Source organism: Spea bombifrons, chromosome 12, assembly GCF_027358695.1.
Source record: "Spea bombifrons isolate aSpeBom1 chromosome 12, aSpeBom1.2.pri, whole genome shotgun sequence".
Classification (NCBI taxonomy): domain Eukaryota; kingdom Metazoa; phylum Chordata; class Amphibia; order Anura; family Pelobatidae; genus Spea; species Spea bombifrons.
This window is the reverse complement of record NC_071098.1, coordinates 8564124-8585234: the sequence shown is the minus strand read 5'-3', so window position 1 is coordinate 8585234 and position 21111 is coordinate 8564124. Positions and strand designations below refer to the sequence as shown.

At 41.5% G+C, this 21111-nt stretch overlaps 3 protein-coding genes across 4 annotated transcripts; all 3 read left to right on the top strand.

Annotated features, from left to right (window-relative positions):
- The first annotated feature begins 552 nt into the window (after positions 1–552).
- On the top strand, positions 553–3863 carry MRPL20 (mitochondrial ribosomal protein L20). Its single transcript, XM_053451451.1, has 4 exons — positions 553–732; positions 1543–1653; positions 2239–2316; positions 3239–3863. Exons 1-4 carry the CDS (start codon positions 646–648, stop codon positions 3410–3412), a joined length of 450 nt encoding a protein of 149 aa, XP_053307426.1. The 5' UTR covers positions 553–645; the 3' UTR covers positions 3413–3863.
- A 1267-nt stretch (positions 3864–5130) lies between these two features.
- CCNL2 (cyclin L2) lies at positions 5131–12530 on the top strand. 2 transcript variants are annotated; one of them, XM_053451677.1, is made up of 11 exons: positions 5131–5412; positions 6762–6836; positions 6937–7046; positions 7465–7585; positions 7762–7826; positions 9243–9342; positions 9635–9739; positions 9846–9987; positions 10084–10201; positions 10946–11035; positions 11345–12530. In XM_053451677.1, exons 1-11 carry the CDS (start codon positions 5191–5193, stop codon positions 11694–11696), a joined length of 1500 nt encoding a protein of 499 aa, XP_053307652.1. In that variant the 5' UTR covers positions 5131–5190; the 3' UTR covers positions 11697–12530. The 2 variants fall into 2 exon arrangements, with proteins under 2 accessions (XP_053307652.1, XP_053307653.1); XM_053451678.1 differs by lacking the exons at positions 5131–5412; positions 6762–6836; positions 6937–7046; positions 7465–7585; positions 7762–7826 and adding an exon at positions 8431–8444.
- A 1325-nt stretch (positions 12531–13855) lies between these two features.
- On the top strand, positions 13856–15791 carry AURKAIP1 (aurora kinase A interacting protein 1). The gene is made up of 4 exons (XM_053451485.1): positions 13856–13931; positions 14292–14385; positions 14762–15198; positions 15656–15791. Exons 2-4 carry the CDS (start codon positions 14334–14336, stop codon positions 15752–15754), a joined length of 588 nt encoding a protein of 195 aa, XP_053307460.1. The 5' UTR covers positions 13856–13931; positions 14292–14333; the 3' UTR covers positions 15755–15791.
- The last annotated feature ends 5320 nt before the right edge of the window (positions 15792–21111 follow it).

Sequence of the window (21111 nt, the reverse complement as noted above, 5' to 3'; positions counted from 1 at the left end):
TGATATACTTCTGCCCATTAAAGTGGCTAGAAAAAAAATATTTCTTCATTTAAATAGCGCCATCATATATCGCTGGGGAAACGGGGACATCGGGGCAATAGAGCAGGTTCTCAGAACAATTTTGGTCTGAAAATGTTACAATGCTTAATATCTAGTCGAATTAATGCAAAAAAAACAACTTTGCAGCACATGGAAATCTATATTTTAATTGGACTAAAAAAAATCAATATTGGTCCAATGCAAAAATCTATCATCACATACTGCAATACTAGGTTTTGTTAATTTTCAGACGTCAAGCATTCAATAAAGTTTGTTCTGAAAGACGTGCAGTGCGTAGAACGCACGTGCTGTGCTTGCGTAGAGATGTAAACAGAAGAGACTGCAACAGAAACTGACAGCGGGTTAGAGGGGTGCAATAGGTCGTCCTCTACGTCCGGCACTCTACAGGCGGCGCCATTTGTACGTAGACCAACACTCTTTGCATTCTATATATCTGGCTTCGGCAACATGGCTACTGTTTCGAGGACATCTAACAGAGCTGTTTGTAACTTGTGTTTAGGGCTCTGAGTGTAAATGTCAGTGTGTTCACAGTAGGCGCTTCCATGATTGTGTAGGGCATCTGGTGTGGTTAGTGAAGGGCAGAACATGGTATTTCTTAGTTTATCTCGTTGGGTTCGTAGCCGTGGTCCAGATCGTTACTGGAAGGTGCAGGAAGTGCTGAAACATGCCCGGGTAAGTGAATAAGTTATACTTAATAGCCACACAGACTGCAAATTCTCTTTAAATAAGAATCCAAATAGAATGTGTTCTCTGGGGCAGCGGTGATCTTAATGCAGCCTGCTGGATTTCCCATAGTCCTAAGAAATAGGTAAATTGGGGTCACCAGGGAACTCCAGGGAGCGAGCGGCTTTATAGGTTTATTTTTACACTGCAAATCATAGACTTAATATTAGGAAAGGCTGGGGGTCATAAGGCGGAAGGACGCACTTTGATCATGTCGGTATTAAAATTACAGATCAAACTAATTAAGTAAAATTAAGTAAGCTTTCCTGCCACTGAGCTTCAAGCAGCCAGTCTGTGGCACAAAGCTTCGCACCGAGGAGGAGGTGGGAAGCTGCAGCTTCTCCCTAAGAGCAGTACTCCCCGTCCCCCTATTTTTAACAATGTATATGAGAGCACTTACTAAGTACCTTTTGTATGCATTGATTGTATAGGGGGCTCCCTGTGAAACTTACGTGTCCCTTTAATATGTCGGTTATTTATGTGTCTGTAGTAGGTGTATAGCAAATAAAACCATGATGATTAACGATGATTTCACGTTTTTAGGTCAGCACTTCTCCTTAAGTAATGCATTTTTGGCAAAACTGTTTTAAATTCTATAACATATTCGGTAACTTGATCATCTGTATTGCGATTACAAAATAAAACCAGAAAATGTTAGTTTACTGTATCCTTAGAATAAATCGCTTACTGCCCTTGATCAAAGCCTTATGTTTAATTCATGTGACGTTTTTTATTTTTACTTATTTTGTCTATTTCTAGCACTTTCGTGGAAGGAAGAATCGCTGTTACAGCTTGGCCGTGCGAGCTGTCCGCCGAGCCTTTGTTTATTCTACCAAGGCCAGAAGGGCTAAGAAGTGCATTATGAGAACGGTAATATATATATATATATATATATATATATATATATATATATATATATATATATATATATATATATATATATATATATATATATATATATGTCAGTGAAAAGGCATGGAAAGGGTTAAATGTGCTTTTTGTTCATTTTTTCTCCATATAGGAAATGCTCTGAACATGTTAAATGTTATTTTCAGTTTAAAATTGTCTTTAATTATTTTCACCTATTGTAACAGCGCCCCAGAATCTGCTGGCACCATATAATTAAATCTAATGTATTTCTCCTTATTTTTATTGTTGTGGTAAGGCTCATCTTTATAGTAAATCATTATGGTCCTGTGTTGATTGAATACAGTCCTCTGCTATATTTTGGTTCGTATGTATGTGTTGCTTTCAGCTTCCACATAGCAGTCAGAGGTGTAGTGAAGTAAGTAAGGGCTTTGAGATCCATTGGTGATACAACTCAGAAACTAAGTGGGCATCTAGTTTTGGTTGGCCTTAAATTAAGGTGGCTTCATAAAAGATGAAAATAGACATTACTTAAAGCATAGAAGAAGGCCGTGTCTATTGTGCTAGCATTTTTATTACTCGTTACAGCTGTGGATAAACAGAATCGCTGGAGCAACTCGGGAACACGGCATGAAGTATCCTGCCCTGATATGTAACCTTGTCAAGGTAAGTAAAAACATACACTACCGTTTAGAAGTTTGGGGTCACTTAGAAATGTCCTCGTTTTTTAAAGAAAAGCAACTTTTGTCCATTAAAATAACATGAAACGTATCAGAAATCCAGTGCGGACAGGGTTAATGTTAATGTTTTAAATGATTTTTGATGGAATATCTTTATAGGCGCACAGAGGCCTTTATCACTCCCATCACTCCTGTGTCCCAATGGCCCTTTATGACTCCTATTACTCCTGTGTCCCAATAGCCCTTTATGACTCCTATTACTCCTGTGTCCCAATGGCCCTTTATCACTCCTATTACTCCTGTGTCCCAATGGCCCTTTATCACTCCCATCACTCCTGTGTCCCAATGGCCCTTTATCACTCCCATCACTCCTGTGTCCCAATGGCCCTTTATCACTCCCATCACTCCTGTGTCCCAATGGCCCTTTATCACTCCCATCACTCCTGTGTCCCAATGGCCCTTTATCACTCCTATCACTCCTATTACTCCTGTGTCCCAATGGCCCTTTATCACCCCCATCACTCCTGTGTTCCGATGGCACGTTGTGTTCGCTAATCCAAGTTCAAATTTAAAAGGCTAATTGGTTGTTAGAAATCCCTTTTGTAATTATGTTACAGCTAGGAATTTCCTTGTTTTCCATGAAAACAGCTAAATGGCCCCAAACTTATGTATCTGTTACCCAAATAGTTGCATTCACTCAGATGAACATAGTTATCTATAATGTATGTTGTGCTGACTTGGTTTATAAACTGTCCAGCAGTTTTTAAGGAATTTAATGGATTATAACCATGCTGTCAAAGAACATCTATTTCAGGGGTATGTATAGGGCTACAGGAAAGTTTTCATGCTGCTAGAGATAGCGAAAACCTTTTGTAATCTGATTTTTTTCCCTCTTGCGTGATTTCCAGTGTCAAGTGGCCCTTAACCGGAAAGTCATCTCAGATTTGGCCATCACTGAACCAAAGACCTTTAAATCTTTGGCTGCTTTAGCCAAGAGAAGGAAAGAAGAAGGATTCCTTTCAGCCCTTGGGGATGGAAAAGAACCGGAAGGAATATTTTCTAGAGTGGTGCATTATAACTAACTACGTGGCCCTTAAAAAGAGAGAGAGAGAACTCTTGTTGGAGAGAAAAATGTTTTCTATGTCATTGCCTTTTTATTTATTTGAAGGGTAACGTTGCTTTGAAAACAAAGGTCGTTCTCCTGCTGCGACGGGCATTTTCCAGGTCCATAGGCTTCCTATGTGGTCCTAGCGGCTACATCGCTTAATACCAGTCTTAGGTTGTAACCGCTGAGTGCCTGTGCGCCAGTGAAATGTGCCACGTCGAGCGGGGACACCAGCCGGTAACCTCTCCTTTACAGCAAAAACATACCATTCCTTCGGGTGACATGATCTAATTATTTTGTTGATTGACTACATGTTTTGGAAACATTACTTTCACGTTGAAAACACAGCATTGCTCCAGGTGGTATAAGCTTATTATTGTTTATGTACAAAACCATAGAAACATTTGACAATAAAACATGAGAATGTCTGCCTTTGTGTCATTCAGGTGGTGTTTGAGTCTAAATCATTCAAAAAATATGCTCTGGATGTGCTAAAAGTAATAAATACTTTGGAATGATGCATGAGTAGTATATACAGATTTATGCCTGTGCCTTCCAGGTATAATGAGAGGTTTAATTAGTAAAAGCATCACCCGAGCTACTCAGAGAGATATTTTTATGTCCTAGTAACAGAAGTGGCGCAAACAACCGCTAGGAACTGTACAGCGATGTACAGTTGGTGTCTGCATCGTATTAAAAGGCCCCATGCCTTCTTATGGTCTATATAGGCTCTGCTGAATTGGCAGGGCCGCCATCATGTAAATGGGCCAGTTGGGGTGATCGAAGATCTCCCGGCAGGACACCAAGGGAAATTAGGTCGCGGGTAAAGGCGTAAGCAGGAATGGCCGCAATGTTAGTGGGTCTCCCGACCCACATCCCAAAAGAGGGACTCCGGGTAGTTGTCGCAAGAAAGTTGTCAGGTATGCGAAACGCATCGAGCTCCGTGTCCTTTTGTGTACTTCATTGAGAATATAAGATTTATACTGTTTTCATTGGCGTCCATCGGCTTTGTTGTTTGTGGTTAACTTTATGGATTGTGTGAAGTTCTCCTGAGCGACCCGGAGAAGCAGCACTTCAGCCGGAGTTTCCGGGCAAAACCCAAGTACAGTTATATGTTGGATTATATAGCGCCATCACATTCCACGGTGATGTACAATGGATATAAGTCTCAATTTGGTCTTTAGCTGAATGTTTACGTTTTCAGGGCCTTGGGTGTCTCTATTCTTCACTTTGATTTCATCTGAAGAAAGAACCTCCGAGGTTCTGAAAGCTGATGTGACCCTACATCTTTTTATATGTTGACTCAATAAATGGCATCGCCTTTTACTAAAGAGTCCAACCCGGGCCCCTACTTTGTGTTTCATATCTTTGTACTGTCATTGTACCGCTGGGTCTTTGCACAGGCCTGTAATTCTTTCAAGCACCGACACTGTATTAAGATTTGAAATATATAAGCGCCTCTATTTCGCTTGAAGGTTATATCTCTAGTGTTTAGAGCTCTTTGTTTATCATAGCGCAAGTATGAGTCAAAAGGCCGGAAATGGGGGTGGGACTAGGTGGGAAGCCGTTAAGGCACGTTTCGTGACGCCATTTCGAAACCAGTTTTTTCAACTTTGATAGACAAGTGGGTGAACCAGTAAGAACCCTAGCGGTGCCGGCGACAGCCAATCAGAGCGCACCAGGCTGGTTGGGGGAATTCTGTAGAGAGTAGACAGTGAGCGCCGCGCTGTAAGTCCTGGGGAGAAAATAGATAAGATGGCGGCCGTTACTAGCACCGCACCGACCAACGGGATCCTCATTGGCGACAAGATGTACTCTGGCGTCCTAATTTCTCTGGAGAACTGTCTTATGCCCGAGGAAAAATGCGCCCTCACGCCGTCCATCGTGGACGGTCTCGACATGGACACGGAGATGGACCTTCGCTGTGTGGGCTGCGAGCTCATTCAGGCAGCCGGCATTTTGTTGCGACTTCCTCAGGTGAGGCCAGCAGGCCCCGTGGGCTTGAAATAGCTTTATATAGACCCTACCACGGCGTTGTGTTCGCGGGTTCCCGGCTTTGGCCTAGACTGAGTGACAGAGCCTGGCCTGGAGTTACAGGGCGCAGCCAGACAATGAGGGCCTGGGAGTGTATGTGCGGCGGGGGTGTACGAGCCTTTACATTCTCACTAAACCCTCAGTGCTGCCTGCGTTAGGTTACGAGTCCACGCCGGAAAGCCATGGGTTAATTATTTTACATAGCGCCATCATATTCTGTAGCGCCGTACAACGGGTAGATAGGACAAAACAAGTAGTATGAAAGATAACACAATGACATACAGAGACAACAGGTGAGGAGGAGCTTAGTACTTAATCCTTGGTAATTGCCCCCGAAACATGGCTTTATTTAACCGCGAAGAGGAGACCGCTGAGATCTCTAAAGCGCATTGCTTTTAAGTGTTATTGTGTGTTCTCATCGTATCTGTGTGACCGATCTGTCACATCACCTTTGCGTGTACAGGAGACGTAGTCATACGTGGTCACTGCTGATCCTAAGACCTCTGTAAGCTTGTATGCGGTACATGTAATCACACTGCATGTAGCCGTCACAAAGTTACATGCTAGACCCCGGCTTCCCGTTAACACATCCCGGGCTTTGTTCCTTTTATTAAACTGTGGCTGCTTTAAAGGCACCCGTAAAAATGTTAGTGATGTAATCTGGCGAGAAAACCAGTAATCACCGGTAACCCCTGGCGGGCGGATTAGGGCTCCGTAGTGTGACGCAAGTTTTGATGGCAGCTGTGGCTTTGTTCTGTTTCCGGCCCCCGTGAATCTGGAACGCACGTCATTACCGCTCCTTTCCACGGTGGAATTTTTTGTTTTTCCATTTCCTCGCTGCCCTGGGAGTTCACTGCGTCCGCCCGCTTCCTCGTACAGGACTATCGCTCTTACGTCGAAGCAAAACGGCGGAGAACACGATGACTTATAGCGCAAACATTAAACTTCGCTCTTTGTTTAATCTATAACTTTTTGAGGGGGGTCCATAAGAAAACTTTAGAGAGTTATTTAGTTGCCTTTGATGTGCACAGACTGTCGTTCTTCAGGTTATACACGCAGTTGACACGGTGGCAGCGATTTGCTTATTTAAAAGAATTCCACCCATCGCTTTATCTTCGGTGGGCTGTAAGCTTGTGATCTTTACACATCAGTACATCAGACCATCGCTTCTGGTTTTGTCAGACCTTTATTTATGAACTGTAAAAAGCGCTGCTTAATTTGGTGCTATAAAAATAAAAAACACCATTTTCTTTTTTTTTTTTCCTCTAATGATCCTCTTATTTATCTTTTAGGTTGCCATGGCTACAGGACAGGTGTTGTTCCAGCGGTTCTTCTATACAAAATCTTTTGTAAAGCATTCCATGGAGGTAAATGGAGGTTTAGTGCATGCCGTGTGTTTTAGATGATAAGGTAAAAGTATATGCGTGATAGATATGGTGTTATAATTACGTGTCTCCCCCACCCCAGCATGTTTCAATGGCCTGTGTCCACTTGGCATCGAAAATTGAGGAGGCACCGAGGCGCATCCGAGATGTGATCAATGTGTTTCACCGCCTTCGACAGCTGAGAGAAAAACAGTAAGTTCCAAATAGCAGGCGTTGCAGCGATTGGATGTGATGTGAGTTATTCTGAGCAGGGACTTGTTGATCTTGCTGGACAGCTTTCAGATTTACCTGAGCAGCTGATGAGCAGCATGCATACTTTAGGTATCAAGTCGTAATGGCATCGCTGGTTACATATAATTGTAGATAAACTGCTCCCTATATATATTACCTGCATATTGATGAGTAGATTGCAAAGTTTTCAAAGTGAAAACTACTTTTAAGATCTTCATAGAATCTCCCATCTTGTCGGGGGTTAAATTGTGCTACAGCATTCTCTCTCTCTTTACAACGTTATTTCTTATAAACACAGTTATGCAGGGTTCCAGCTTTTTCCAAGTAACTAGATTCTTGTAGATAGGAGCCATTATCAATAATTACCCCTTTTTGACAGGAAACCAGTACCGTTAACCTTGGATCAGGAGTATGTTAACTTAAAGAACCAGATTATTAAAGCAGAGAGAAGAGTCTTGAAGGAACTGGGCTTCTGTGTCCACGTCAAGCATCCTCACAAGGTGAATACTCTTGATATCTCAATGCTGCACGTTTAGGCAAAATGTTGTTTTTTGGTAATATGCTAATGAAACATTTACTTTACTGTTTAAAAACAAGTATAACGTTGTAACATTCATTGTCGGGTTGGCATGAAATTTTTTGTGTGTTATAAATGCCTTGATTTTTTTCCCCACAGATCATTGTAATGTACCTCCAGGTGTTGGAATGTGAAAAGAATAAATATCTGGCCCAGACTTCATGGTAAGTGACTTGTTCCTGCATGTACTCTAGTGATCACTGATGTCTAAAATGTGAACCTTTTTGTTGCTAACAAGGTCTGTGGGTCACTGCTGGCCAATATGTATGAACCCTATTGGCATTGCAGTCCATTCAGTTACAGCTCTTTCCCAGTGTTCTCTGTGAAGATCTGATTGCCATTGACTGAAGGGAAATGCTGCATGAGATTCGCTTCAGCTTTCCCAAATATGAAGCGGAGTGGTGTATTCAGATCAGTTGGGAAAAATATTGTGAGACCCTATTAAGGTTGCATATATTGTACTTTAGTTACATGGATTATTGTAAATTATTTTTCTTAAACCGCAAATTCTTGTTTACGTTTTTCTTAAAGAATAAAAATCTGTAATTTTTCGGGGTATGTTAAAATTGTTAAGATATTTAACGTATAATTCCAGCATTGCATGTTGCATCAACAGTTGTTTGGTCTTGCTTCTGCTTTGTGGGGAAGGGATGTGATTGGGGGGGGGGGCTGCTGTAATATATCCGCTAACTGATCTTGTCTGGTACATGTTCTTGCTGGATGGAGAGCCCATTTTAACATTTGTTTTCTGTACTCTTTTGATCAAAGGCTAGCCTCTGAGGGTAAGTGACTAAGACTTCTCCTCTGCTGTCCAAGCGCTTTGGTGCAGGGATAGCTGCCGTCTTCAGTCAGTCCCAAGCAGGTTCCCCAGAAAGAAGGCTGCCTCTGGTCAGGTGGTATACGAACAGTGGAGTAACGGGGCCACGGCTCCTTTTGTGCTTCTCATTTATTACCTGTCTGTCCTATCACAGCTAGAATTTAATTGGTAATTATACTATTTACTGTGTTATAACAACTAAAATGTATGACAGCTACAGACTGTAAAACATTCAAGATTTGTTATTGAAATGGTATCTGTTAATACGTATTGTAATTCTATAAGCAGCCTATCTTAAGTCTGTTTAACTATTTGTAGTTTGTATATTTTTTTTGCATGAAACGTTACTGATTTTGAACGTGTGCAAAATAACTTGGTTATTTCAACTTGAAAAGGTCATTATGGATCAAGCCAAATCCTCATGGAAGAAAAAGAATCTGGAAATTGCTGATGGTGTTTCAACCAAAAGTGCAGAGTTTGACGTGTCAAATTTTATCACTGAACTGTCACCTTTTGTGGACCCACTTCAGCTGCTGGACCTTCTAGAGAGAAACAAATATTGCTCGGTTTCATACCTAAGTGTCCTTTCTTAATATTCAGTAATGCAGTCATTCAGTCAAAAGTTAAAATGGGTTCTCCATCCTGAATAGCTTGGCCTTTTTATTCTCTCCTGTATATACGCACTGGGAAATTATACATACATCCCATCGCACAAATGTCAAGAGTAACCACAAAGCAATACGATACCTGCTTTCTGTTTCAGGAATTACATGAATGACAGCCTTCGCACAGACGTTTTTGTGAGGTTCAATCCTGAAACCATTGCATGTGCCTGCATTTACCTGGCTGCCAGGACACTAGAAGTGAGTGTTGTAACTTATATATATATCTGCAGTGAAAAGCATAGCCGTACAGTGATTTCTGTAATATGGGGAGTGGATTGAGTACTTGTAGTAAAATTTGAAGAGCCTGCGCTCCTTCCTAATATCTAGATTTTCTTACAAAGTGACAACACATGATATGCAGCACTGTACACTTTAAAGATGGTTAACAAATGCATAACACATGTACATTTACACACATAGACGCAACACTAGTTTATATTGTATGGAAAGGCAAACCTTGTGGGTCACGTAGGAAATATGTATCTTTCAGATTCCTCTGCCCAATCGTCCACATTGGTTCCTCCTGTTTGGTGCCTCTGAAGAGGACATTAGGGAGATCTGCCTTCAGATTATAAAGCTCTATTCACGCAAAAAGGTACGTGTTTTTTGTTTCACCTTTTCGTTTAAATGCCTGTTGAATGCGAGCCCTTCTTATATTATTGGGTACTTCTGCTTTGACAGCACAGTATCTCGTTTTGCAGGCTGATTTGGCGGCGCTGGAAAGTAAAGTGGAAAAAAGAAAGCAAAGCCTTGAGGAAGCTAAAGCTAAGGCCAAAGGGCTTCTACCAGATGGGACCCCACGTTTGGACACTGCTCCAGAATTTTCACCTTCCTCTAAAAATGGTTAGTATTTTATTTGGATGATGTGGAGCTTTATATATTGTGTGTGTGTGTGTGTGTGTGTGTGTGTGGTAATGAACCTGTCTTATTCAATTTCAGATTCTCCAAAGGAAGGCAAATCAAGTAAATCGTCACCACTTCATGTAAATTTATTAAAAAATGTCAAAAGAAAAATAGATGGGACCAAGAGACCACAATCTTCCAGTCCTGTAAATGGGTAAGTCTTCAATTCATATGATATCTTAGGTATTAGGCACCAGATTAACAGATATGGGTCCCCAGCCCATCCAAAACGGAACGCAAAGAAGAAAGCAATTCAGTTGTTCCGTACTTCCAGCACTAAGCTGGGTGCAGCTGATCACAATCCTCATGTAGCAGTCAGTAAAACTTGGCTTTTATTCATAGTTTAAAATGCAATGACTCGGTAGCATATATTTTGTTCCGTGGTAAGGCATACATCAACCTGCACCTAATGTGTTTTGTCCGCCCTATTTGGACCTAATCGTTGGTATAGATGTCCACAGAACAAAACTTGTGCTTCGGTGTCATTACATTTTGAATGATGAATAAAAGCTAAGTCTTACTGACTGTTACATGAGGATTGTGATTGGCTGCATCAGGTTTAGTGCTGGCTGTCAAAAAAGCTATTTGACCGTTCCAAATATGTAATGTACCCTTTTATAGGAGATCATAATTTTGTTGATTTATCTTGGTATGCAAAAAAAACAAACTGGATGATCTCACTGGTTCGCTAGTGTGTGTATGTGCTGAACACTGCGTCTTACTGATTGAAAAAGTGATGGGAATCCTGAAATGCCGCTCCAAGATGGTGTATGGTTTATAAATTTTGAGGTTTGAAAAAGGTTACTTAGAATTGCTGATTTTGATGTAATTTGCAGTGTTTTTTTATGATTAACTTTGCAGCTACATTAAGTGAACTTTGGTTTCTTTCTGTTACCAGAATAACAAAAGGGAGAGACAGTAGAAGTGGCAGCAGAAACAGAGATCAGAGTTATTCCCGATCCCATTCCCGATCTGTATCTCCAAAGAGGTGAGTAACCATCGCAGTTGAAGATGGCAGCATACAGAGCACGTGGTGCTCAGCCAGCCCTTTTTATCATAGGATGCTTAGTTTCATGGTTGGTAGTGAGCTGGTAGCTCGCGTTTCCACCACGATGCCCTATAGACCACCTCCAGTATTAGCATACAAGCTTTACTGTGAGTTACTGGAGAGAGCAGCAGGTTGTGTCCTTGGTTGCTTAACCTGTAGGTAGCCTTGATTTTGCCTATTTAAACCTGTTGTGGGTTTTTTTTTGTTTGTTTTTTATTCTCATCAATTTTTATTTTTTTTTATAAATAGAAAAAGTGAAAGCTATTCTACATCCAGCGGTTCAAAATCTCGAAGCAACTCCCGGAGCCGAAGTGATTCTCCCCCTCGAAAACCAAGCCATGGTACTGGCAAAAGCTCAAAAGGCCATTCTTACGGCAAGAGTAATGACTACAAGTACCCAGGACATAAGAGAAGGCGGACACGCAGCAGGAGCTACTCTCCTTCCCACAGCCGTTCAAGGGAGAGCCCGGATTCTGGAAAGTACAAAAAGAAAAGCCACTACTATCGCGAGCACCGGGGAGAGCGCTCACGGTCTTATGAGAGAGTCAGCCACAGGAGTTACGACCGGGATTACTCCGGGCACAGCCACCACAGAAGATAACCGCGTTCTTATTTGGACAATCCCCTTGACTTGTTAAAATACAATCTCCAAGTTGTTCAGTGCCAAGTAAATTGTATTGGCTAATAATAAAAATGTATTTAGTCTTGACAATGTTCCTACGAGATAGGCATTTATATTGTTTGGTGCTAAACTAAATACTTTCTAACAATAGTTCGCTGGCTTGTTTTGGCTGCTATTTTTTAATTTAATCATTACAGGTTAAATGGCTTTTCTGCTGTGTGACTGCAATATAACTTACAAAATGCAGATTCCCACCGCTGGAAAAAGACAGACCTCGACTTAGCAGATATGCTAGTATTGGAAAATACCGAAGGAATCTATAATTGACTACAGATTATAACAGGACACATTTTTCCCATAAGAATGGCTTGTCCGATACATTGTACAGTTTGTTTCATATACTCTGTATGCCTATATTAGGTAATACCTGATGTGTTTCTTTCTATGACTTTAGTGTAACCCCCTATTTCTTTTTTGTAAATATACATGTAATATAGAGGATTACGAGTTGTGCACGGATCTCTGTGATAAGTAGCTGGACCTGTTACTTTAAAGCGGATTCTTTTATATTCGAGGATGTTGCGTGCTGGCCACGAGCATTCCCAAGACATTTCATATTGCCTGTATGTCTTTTTACTAAAAAAAAGAAGACATGCAATTCTACTCAGGACATTGATAGCTCAAAGAACGGTTTGTTCTGCTAACAGATATGTGAATACCAGTCAGCCAGGCCGTATCGGTTTTATTGGTATATCCAAGTTGTATTTCTTTTTTTTCTTTTCATTAAAGTATTGGAATTTGTATTTAATACAACAGTGTCTGAATCTTATTTTAAAATGTATCGATTCGTTGTTTCTTTAATATGTTCTGAGAACGCAAACTTCTAGCAGACCTATTGCGCTTTCAAAAGGCCTTGATATGTTTTAGTTGAATATAAACGAACCATTTCAACTCTTAACACAATTCGGCTATTGGACTTTTTGGGATATTCCTTCCTTTTTGGCACAAGGTGGTTTCAGCAGGACTGGAAGTTACTGGAAGGACAATGGATCTGGAGTTCACAACTGGAATATAATCTATCACCCATGGTATGCTGCTCTCCATAGGATAAATAGTTATTGTTTGAAATAAAGCACACACTGTAGGTCGTTCCTATAAACTTACACTGAAAACATGAAATATTAGAAATGAACACAACTGCCTCGCTATATCTCGCTCCTATGATTAGTGTGTCTGTAAGAACTATGCGGTTTGTTGCTTCTCGTGATGTTTGTGCCTTCAAGAAAGCCATTACAAACTGCAGATATCTGACTTGGTAATTGAAGTTTGAAATACCGTGTCTGCGGTTGGATCCCAGATGCAGAAGGCTGAAAAATTAATGTTGTTTCCCTGCCGTTTAAGTTGTTTACTAGCAAATGTATAGATCGAGTCATGTCACGGGAACCCAGTAACGGCTGTCAGGCAGGCGGCCTTATGAACGCTTGGTTACAAAGCAAACCATTGGGCTAGAAAAGCACAATGAACCCTATAAGGTTTGCAAATCTGGTTCCAATGGATAATGGCTTCTAGCTAAAGTTCCCGGTGATAGTAAATTGGTAAAGGAGTGAGGGTCTACGCACGCTCCCAGTTCATGTCAGCAGAGTGTTTCCCGCTTGCTTACGAGTCTTACTTTTGCATTATAACTGTAGGACAGCCTTTTCACGGTTGCTTTCTCTAAAAAGCTTACGCGCATCTTCATGGGAATCCATTGGATCACACCGGAGATGGAAAGAATATAAATCTTTTTTATAATTTAAATGTTTATGCTCATGTAGAGTGCGGCCGGGTATATACAGCCGGTGGCCGCCGCACCTGATCTGCCGCTGAAGTGGCACTGTGGCTAGTGAGTTCATTCTTGTAATATAACTGACTGTTCTGTAAATGTCTCTATTAACCAGACTGGTGAATATTATTATGTGTAACAATAGCTTGCTGGGGATAATTATAATTCACATTTCCTGTTGATTTATTCATCGAGGTTTAAAAGAACTCTTGTAGGTTTGTGGCATCTATAACGCTGCAATGTCGCTCTTGAACACTAGATGTCACCAGTGAGCAAAATGAGCCAGAACTAAGGATGCGTGTAGAGTTGGGGAAGTGTTTGCGGGACGCACAGGATGTGTCAGTGCAGAGGAGGAAGTGCACGCCATTGTAAAGGAACTCATGAGTTTTAAGGTCAGATCTGAATTAATGGCATTATTGTACCAGTATGAATGTACTGTCTGGTGGTGGATGTTTGTGAAGCTGTGTGTGACACTGTCTAATCTGTATAGATAGTAATTCTATGAGGATCTACCAGCGCCCTGCCGAGGGTGATGGGAGTTGCAGTGTAGCACCAGCTATGTGGCAGCATGCGGCCATCCCGCCTCTAAAATGCATATGATTGGGGTTGCTTGGTGGTAATGATTTAATTCCAGTAATAAATGGCTGCTACCAAAGGTTTGTGGTAATAAGAAGCAGGGTAAACCTCACCATTTTTTTTGTATAGCTCTCTAAACAGAGAGGGCATTAACAGTTCTGTGTTATTTCTTTTAGGGGTTGTGTTCAAGCGAATGCGACTGAGAAATCCTCTCCAACATGTGGCTCACGCGGCTAACCTCGCAATTTACTAAAGCCACGCGGCTTACCGGTAAAGACTTAAATACCTGAAAGACGTTGTGTAGTTAAATTGCTTACGCTTTTAAAGCGGTGCACAGTCTATTATTTTCACTTGACACAAAATGTGATTGAATATTTTAATTAAAATCTTGTAACCGAGTCTAGTTAATAATAATATAATGAATAAATTGAAATGTGACTTTCGAGCCATCGCTTTGTCTTTGTTAAATGAGTGGGCATCATTGGTAGTCACTAATTATTAGCAGGTGGCATGTAATGAACGTATACAGAAATATATATATATATATATATATATATATATATATATAATGGTTTTAAACATATGTTTTCATTTGTTATCCAGCTTGATCTAGATGGAGCTTCTTTGAACATTTGGTCTTTTTTAGGATGCCTTTTGCCACGATGTGCAAGTACAAACTACAAACCCCTGTCAGTATTCTACAGCACTCGCCAGCAACAGAGACAACACGTCCCTTCCACAACCTGGTATAGCTTGGAGCGAGAACTGGACGACATTCTGGTGCCCCGGATGATGTCCATCTCTCCAATGGAAAGCGTACTTGCCTCCCGCTATTCTCTGCCAAAGTTAGAAGGCATTAAGTCACACGAAGAACCTCAAGAGAATGTAGAACCTTATGAATGCCCTTCTCACCAAGACACGGAGGAAGTGGGTGACGGGAGGGAAGATAGGACTGCGGTGCAATGCAAAAACGTCCTAAAGATCCGAAGGAGGAAAATGAACAAACACAAGTACAAGAAACTAATGAAGCGAACAAAATTCCTCCGGCGTAAAGTAAACGATGGACGTAAGCGTCGGAAACAGGTGGGCAACTGAGTGTGCGAAAGAACATATACAATCCTCATATTTGTTCTTTCATCACAAGCCATTCTGGTATAGTTCTTTTAGATGTTAAACTATACTTGTGCTTAGGAACCATTAGACTGTCCGTATGTTGTATTATACAATTCGTGGTTTACCTATGTGTAATCTAATGATCCCATGGTCCGCAGATCCTTCTGACTGCTCCACCTCACGCTGGTGGGACATTAGCATGCTTAGCAGGTTAGTGTGGTTTGGGACCAGAGGTGACACATTACCTGCTGTGCTAGGAAGTGGAAAGAACAAGCACTGTTTTGTAGTGAAAGGCTAACACTTTCTCTCACTGAGGAAAATACAACAAAAAATGTCATATAATGTAATATCGTATCACTTGACAGCCGTTGTTACTTCAAACTCCCTTCAAAACACTAATTTAAGAATTAATTCTGTTTTTCTCCAGGCACGTTTTGAAAAAGATTTAAAAAGAATATGGATGAAGGCAGGGCTGAAAAAAGCCCCGGAAGGTTGGCAGACACCAAAGATTTATGTGAAGCATTGAAGTCCATTAAATAAGAATGACCCTTTTTTCCATTATAGTCTCTTGAGAATCTGTTGTACAATAAATAAGATATATAAGTTACATACCGTGCTCTTGAGATGTATAGAATCCATCCACTGCACAGGGACACGGGGCAAGTGGCTACACACATTATTTAGAGAGGCAGTAATGCCAACATACATTTTTTTTCTGTCTCGGTAAAGCAAATTACCCCTGCTTCACTCGTTGTTCACTTAGAAATGCTGCTTGTTTATTTTCTTAGTTGATACTGCTCAATTCACATACAAGCTTAGCAAGACTAGCTCACAGTCACACAGCATCTTAGCCATTGCACACCGAATCACACCAAAAGAGATCTAATTGATGTTCTTAGAAGTGGTTTCCACAGCAGAAGCTGATTACAGCCAGTAGTGTGAGTACTTTTATGTTTGATGTTTACCTATGTGCTAAACAAGTATATTTGTTGGCCCTTTGCAGCCAAAAATACATGATTGAATGAATATGCTTAAATAAGAACTCATTCCGCAGAACTGACTTTGTGGTCTAGTATGTTAAGCATATAAACCTTAGGGGATCTGTCATTTTATTTCTCTTTTGTGAAGGTTTCACAGAAACTATAGTTAAAGAAAAAAACAAAGGGAAGTTGCAATTTTGAGCTGACATTCAAACCGGCTTGTAGCCTCCTACGGGATTTAATGCCGCCTTGCAGTTCCCGTATGCAGCCAGCAGATGGTGACAGCAGCACACATTAACCCCACCGTGCCCAGCATGCCCATTGTATTTATACTGATTGTGTAACGACAATCCAAATATCCCCTGGAGCTAACAATCAGATTGCCTATGTGCTAAAAAACAAAACAGACTGATTATAGTAATATTGGTTCAAAAACCCCCTAAGTCCGTCAAGTTCAACCCCTCTGCCTGTCCTTGCTGCTTTTGATCCAAAAGAAGCCCAAAATCCCACAATTAAGCGATTTATGGATTTCCTAAGCTATTATGCTATTAAGTTATTTTCCTTCTTGACTCCAAAAGGCGATCAGCTTTCCCCTTGGATAAAATATTAATGTTTATTATTAACAGCCCTGGATGTTATGCTTTTTTGAAGGCATCCTTTGTATTTGATAGCACCAAATATTGTCCTGTTCCTGCGCCAGCTGCTTGAGTGTGTATTTTATGAGTATGGGAAACCTCCGAGGCATCCAAGCTGTCTAGGTCTCGAAGGAGTGACTGCCAAGAGGAAACGATGGGTGCTTACGTTAGAATTCTGTAGACTGTCTGGGTTCAGAAGATGTGTTGCTTATTGTTAGGGGGTTACTAGTTTTGGGTGCCGTCAAATAGGTTTGAAGAGAAAAAAGCATCCAAGTGACAATCGGAGGTTGATATTATTGTTGATTTATATAGCGCCCTCATATTCTGCAGCGCTGTACATTGAGTAATGTGTCAGACTTCATAGTGTAACAAGGTATTGAGCTCAGTTTTTTATTTTTATTTCCGTATTGACGACTCCACTGCTTGTCCCAGCACTTGGGCCGATTCTGTTACCTCGATTAACTAACGTCAAAGCCGGCTCTGTGAGGTACGCTTCAGCTTTAACCGGCCCCGACGCTCCAATAACTCAAGCTCTGTCTCTGAGCCAGGAACAACAAAAAGGAAGCTCTGACTTTCTCATATAACTGAATTCAGATGATCGCTCGATACTCAACACTGTGTTTACTACTCGAACAGCAGTGACCAAAAATGCATTTGCGCAGTTGTGCTATTTTAGTGAACAGGACCCAAATTGATTTGCGTTCATTGTGTGGAGGATGTGCGAGTCCTCGCAGAGAACCAGCGTCATGCTTTCGATCAAAAAACCTCACTCTGAAGACTCTTGTTGTTGTTGTTTTTTTTTGTAGTTTTGCACCCAGGAAATTTGCAGACTCCCTTCCATGCATAATGTGCCTTTAGAACTTTTCAGAACGCTTGTCTAGATTTCCTTAGATTCTTGTTTTTCACCCACGCATAAACGCATGGAAAAAAGAAGAAAAAAAAAAAGAGCTAAGGGAGTCCGGTGCCAGCTTGAGACTCACAGTGGTCAGAATATTCCCTCAGCAGCTTTCCAAACCACAAGAATGTGCTATTCTGACAATAAGATGCGAGGAGGGAACGTTTTAGACTTTCTCGGCGAGTCGGAACGCAAGCTCATTTTCTCATTAACCACTTTTATGTTAAAAAACTCTGGTTAACTCATACACTGCCACATGGCATATAGTGCGCTGCAAACACAGTGCTAATCCTGTTTGACAACTAAGATTAATTTTTTTATGGAGGGAGCTGGCAATTTTTAATGTGTTTGTTTAAATACAGCACCTTATTCTTCGAATATGTCTTCAAGAAACGTTGTGTAGAAGCCCTCGGTAGACCCCGTCGCCTGGTCACACCTCTAACCGTACCCTTTAATTCAAGAGGTATATGGTAGAGAATAAACAGACCCCATCTACTTACACGCCTCACCCCTAATGTCTTTTATATTATTCTTTAGGGTGTCGAGGTCACCTGTATGCTTTAGGTGTCTGGAGAGTACAGCCAAGTCTGGCCAAACTAGATGCAAGTGTGGACTAAATTAATAGATTTCTCAGATAACGTTACAGTAGATCTATGACTCTAGTAATCGGGGTCAGAATTATTCATTGGCGGACCCCCGGGAGAGCTGGGTCGCAATCTGCATTCTTCTCCCAGCACTTCTATCCTTATCCCTCCCTTGCTTCTCGCTGTTTTCATTCTCTCTCCCTTGTTCTTGTCCGTGTTGACTCTCTGTAATCTGTTTTTATTGGCTGTTTTCTTGAGAATGATTGCTGTTTTTTCTTCTTCCTGTATAAATAGTAAATTTCACCCCGTATTTGGCCCAAATCCAGGCCAGCAGCAGGACACACTGATTCTTTCTCAAATGTCTTTGCATTGTGGGAAAGAAATCTCTTCTTTGACTATTGGAAGAACCGACTGCGTCCAACTGTTTCTTTTGCTGTCTCTGCCTCCTGTCCGCGTCCCGTATCTGCGGCTTTTGGAAGGACCGTGACTTAACTCATGGTTTTGAAGTCTGAGTCAGGAAATAGTCGTCTCGTTACAGCGCTACCCGCAGGAGTCATTCCTTAGAGCTCAAACTGCTCTTAAAAAGTGCATTTTCCCATCTTCTGCCAGGTGGAAGAGAAAAAAAAAAGTCAGGAGTAAGAAGAGGTTTATCGATCAGAACACGGATATTCGGTTGATAGTAGAAGCAGCATTAAAACAAACCTTAAAGCGTCGGCCCAGCCATTCACTGCATGTTTGTTTTTGGTTGGAAAATAATACTTCTGCCCGATCCGTCTCCTCCCCTGCCTGATTCTGCTGAAGCAGAGAGTGTACTTAAGTATGCTGGCCTCGCACCTCAGCTAAACTTCCATAGTAACATTGAATATAACGGCCTACCTGCCGCCGGCCCAGTCCGTTTCCTTATCTCCCGCCTCAACGCTCTTCTGGTTGGCGTGTTTATTCTAGCTCAGTCAGACCCCTGGCTGCGACTCCTGGGGAAAACACTTAACAGGTTTTTAGTAGCCATAAGCATAAAGATTTATTAATGGCCCCATCTTCAACACTAATCATAAAAAGTAATTAATTTGCCTAAATTATACATTCATCCTCTGAAGGGGGTCCCTTAGACTGCAGTGGCCCTAAGCAGCTCTTTAATCTTATATGGCAGAACTGCCCCATTCTTTGACAATAAGTCACGTTCGGAAATCTTAATGGCCGCCCTTCCTCAGCTCCTTCGCTGCTTTGCTTTAGGTTCTGGCTGCTCTGCTTCCTAAAGCCAGAATGTATTTTAATGACTTCTTTCCTTTCATTTCCTCCAATAGCACGACATAGAAGTCCTTACAATGCCTCGCGTCTGGGTTATGTTCACCGTTGAGCATTCACCATGAGCAACAAGTCATGACAGGCTTCAGGTAACGGTGCGATGCACCAGATGAGCCCTTTGTTGTAACTGCCAGATGTATTGCCACCGGCGTGTATGGAGCCCACGGATACTGTGCGATCCTTTAGGAGAAAGCAATTTATAGTCCATCGCGCTGATATCCTCCGCCAGATACATCTAGACTTCAGATAGGGTTTTGACTCACTTCACTTGGCAAAAAAAATCATCTGTGACACATATTGACTGTAAGGAAAAAGCCGGTTTGGAAAGCGAAGAGACGGATACATCGCTGGGTAATCAGAAGTTCACCGTGTCATCGTTTCGGTCCTTAATTCTTCGCGCTGTAACCCTTTGTCTGCGGAAAATAAAGTCTATCGGGTACTTTGCTGTATCTTTCGGCTCATACGCAGTATGTGAAGGAGATACCATGAATGGGAATCTATACGTTTGATGAGTGGCCTTTGCACCAAACCAACACAATGAATGGTCGTGGTGGTTGGAGTCACGGGTGATGGAAGAAAACCAAATCCGTATTTTACCCGATCATTCTAAAAGGAAATGGAACAATTGCAGCCCGCAGCCAGATGTCAAGATGTATACGGGGGAGTTCAACCTGTGACCAAGTGATGACCCATTTGGCACAAATGAGAAAAAAAATCTCTGAGTGATATTTGATGAATAATCAGAACTGAGTAATAGATATTAATACAAAACGTGTGGCGGAAACATAAAAAGTATCCAGCAAAAGAAACTGTTCTATTTGGAAATCCCTTGTAGCAATGCTTTTTTTCATAGGGTAGTAGAATATAAATGACATACGTGTTCTTCCAATGTGTAACCGCGTGTATCCAGCCAGTGCCCGCACACTGAAGAACCCAATCTTCCGCGCAAGCATTAAGCTACATGGGAGTTGGGCAGGAGACCGACGGGTATTTGGTTTGCTTGATGTCTAGACCTGTCTCTAACTTCTACAAGGACCTTCAAGATGTACATGTTGGCGACATATTGTGTGAGTGGAAAATTACTTTCTACTAACCACATCTCTTCCTTGTAACCAGGATATAACCAAGGTGGGATAATTGGGAGTATAAAGGGTCGATCAGGAAAACCAGGAGGTGGTTTAGCAGAATAAGGGACATGGCAGTAGACATTTGTAGCTGGAACAGAGAGGAGAAGTGAGGAATCCAGGGAAAGATCCCTGATGACTACGCTCATGTGAATGTTCATTTTGCTTGAATTAAAGATCTTAGCCTTGCCAAAGCAGCCACAAATGCAGAAGCCTAGTCATGCCTCAGCCTAGGAACATGTGTCTTCATGGTTCTCACTGTGAAAGTAACAAATAGCCAAAGAAAAAAGTCAAAGCTTTATAGAATTTAGAATCCTTAGAAACTTAGTTGTATGCCAGGAAAAATGGATATAGCGGAACAGG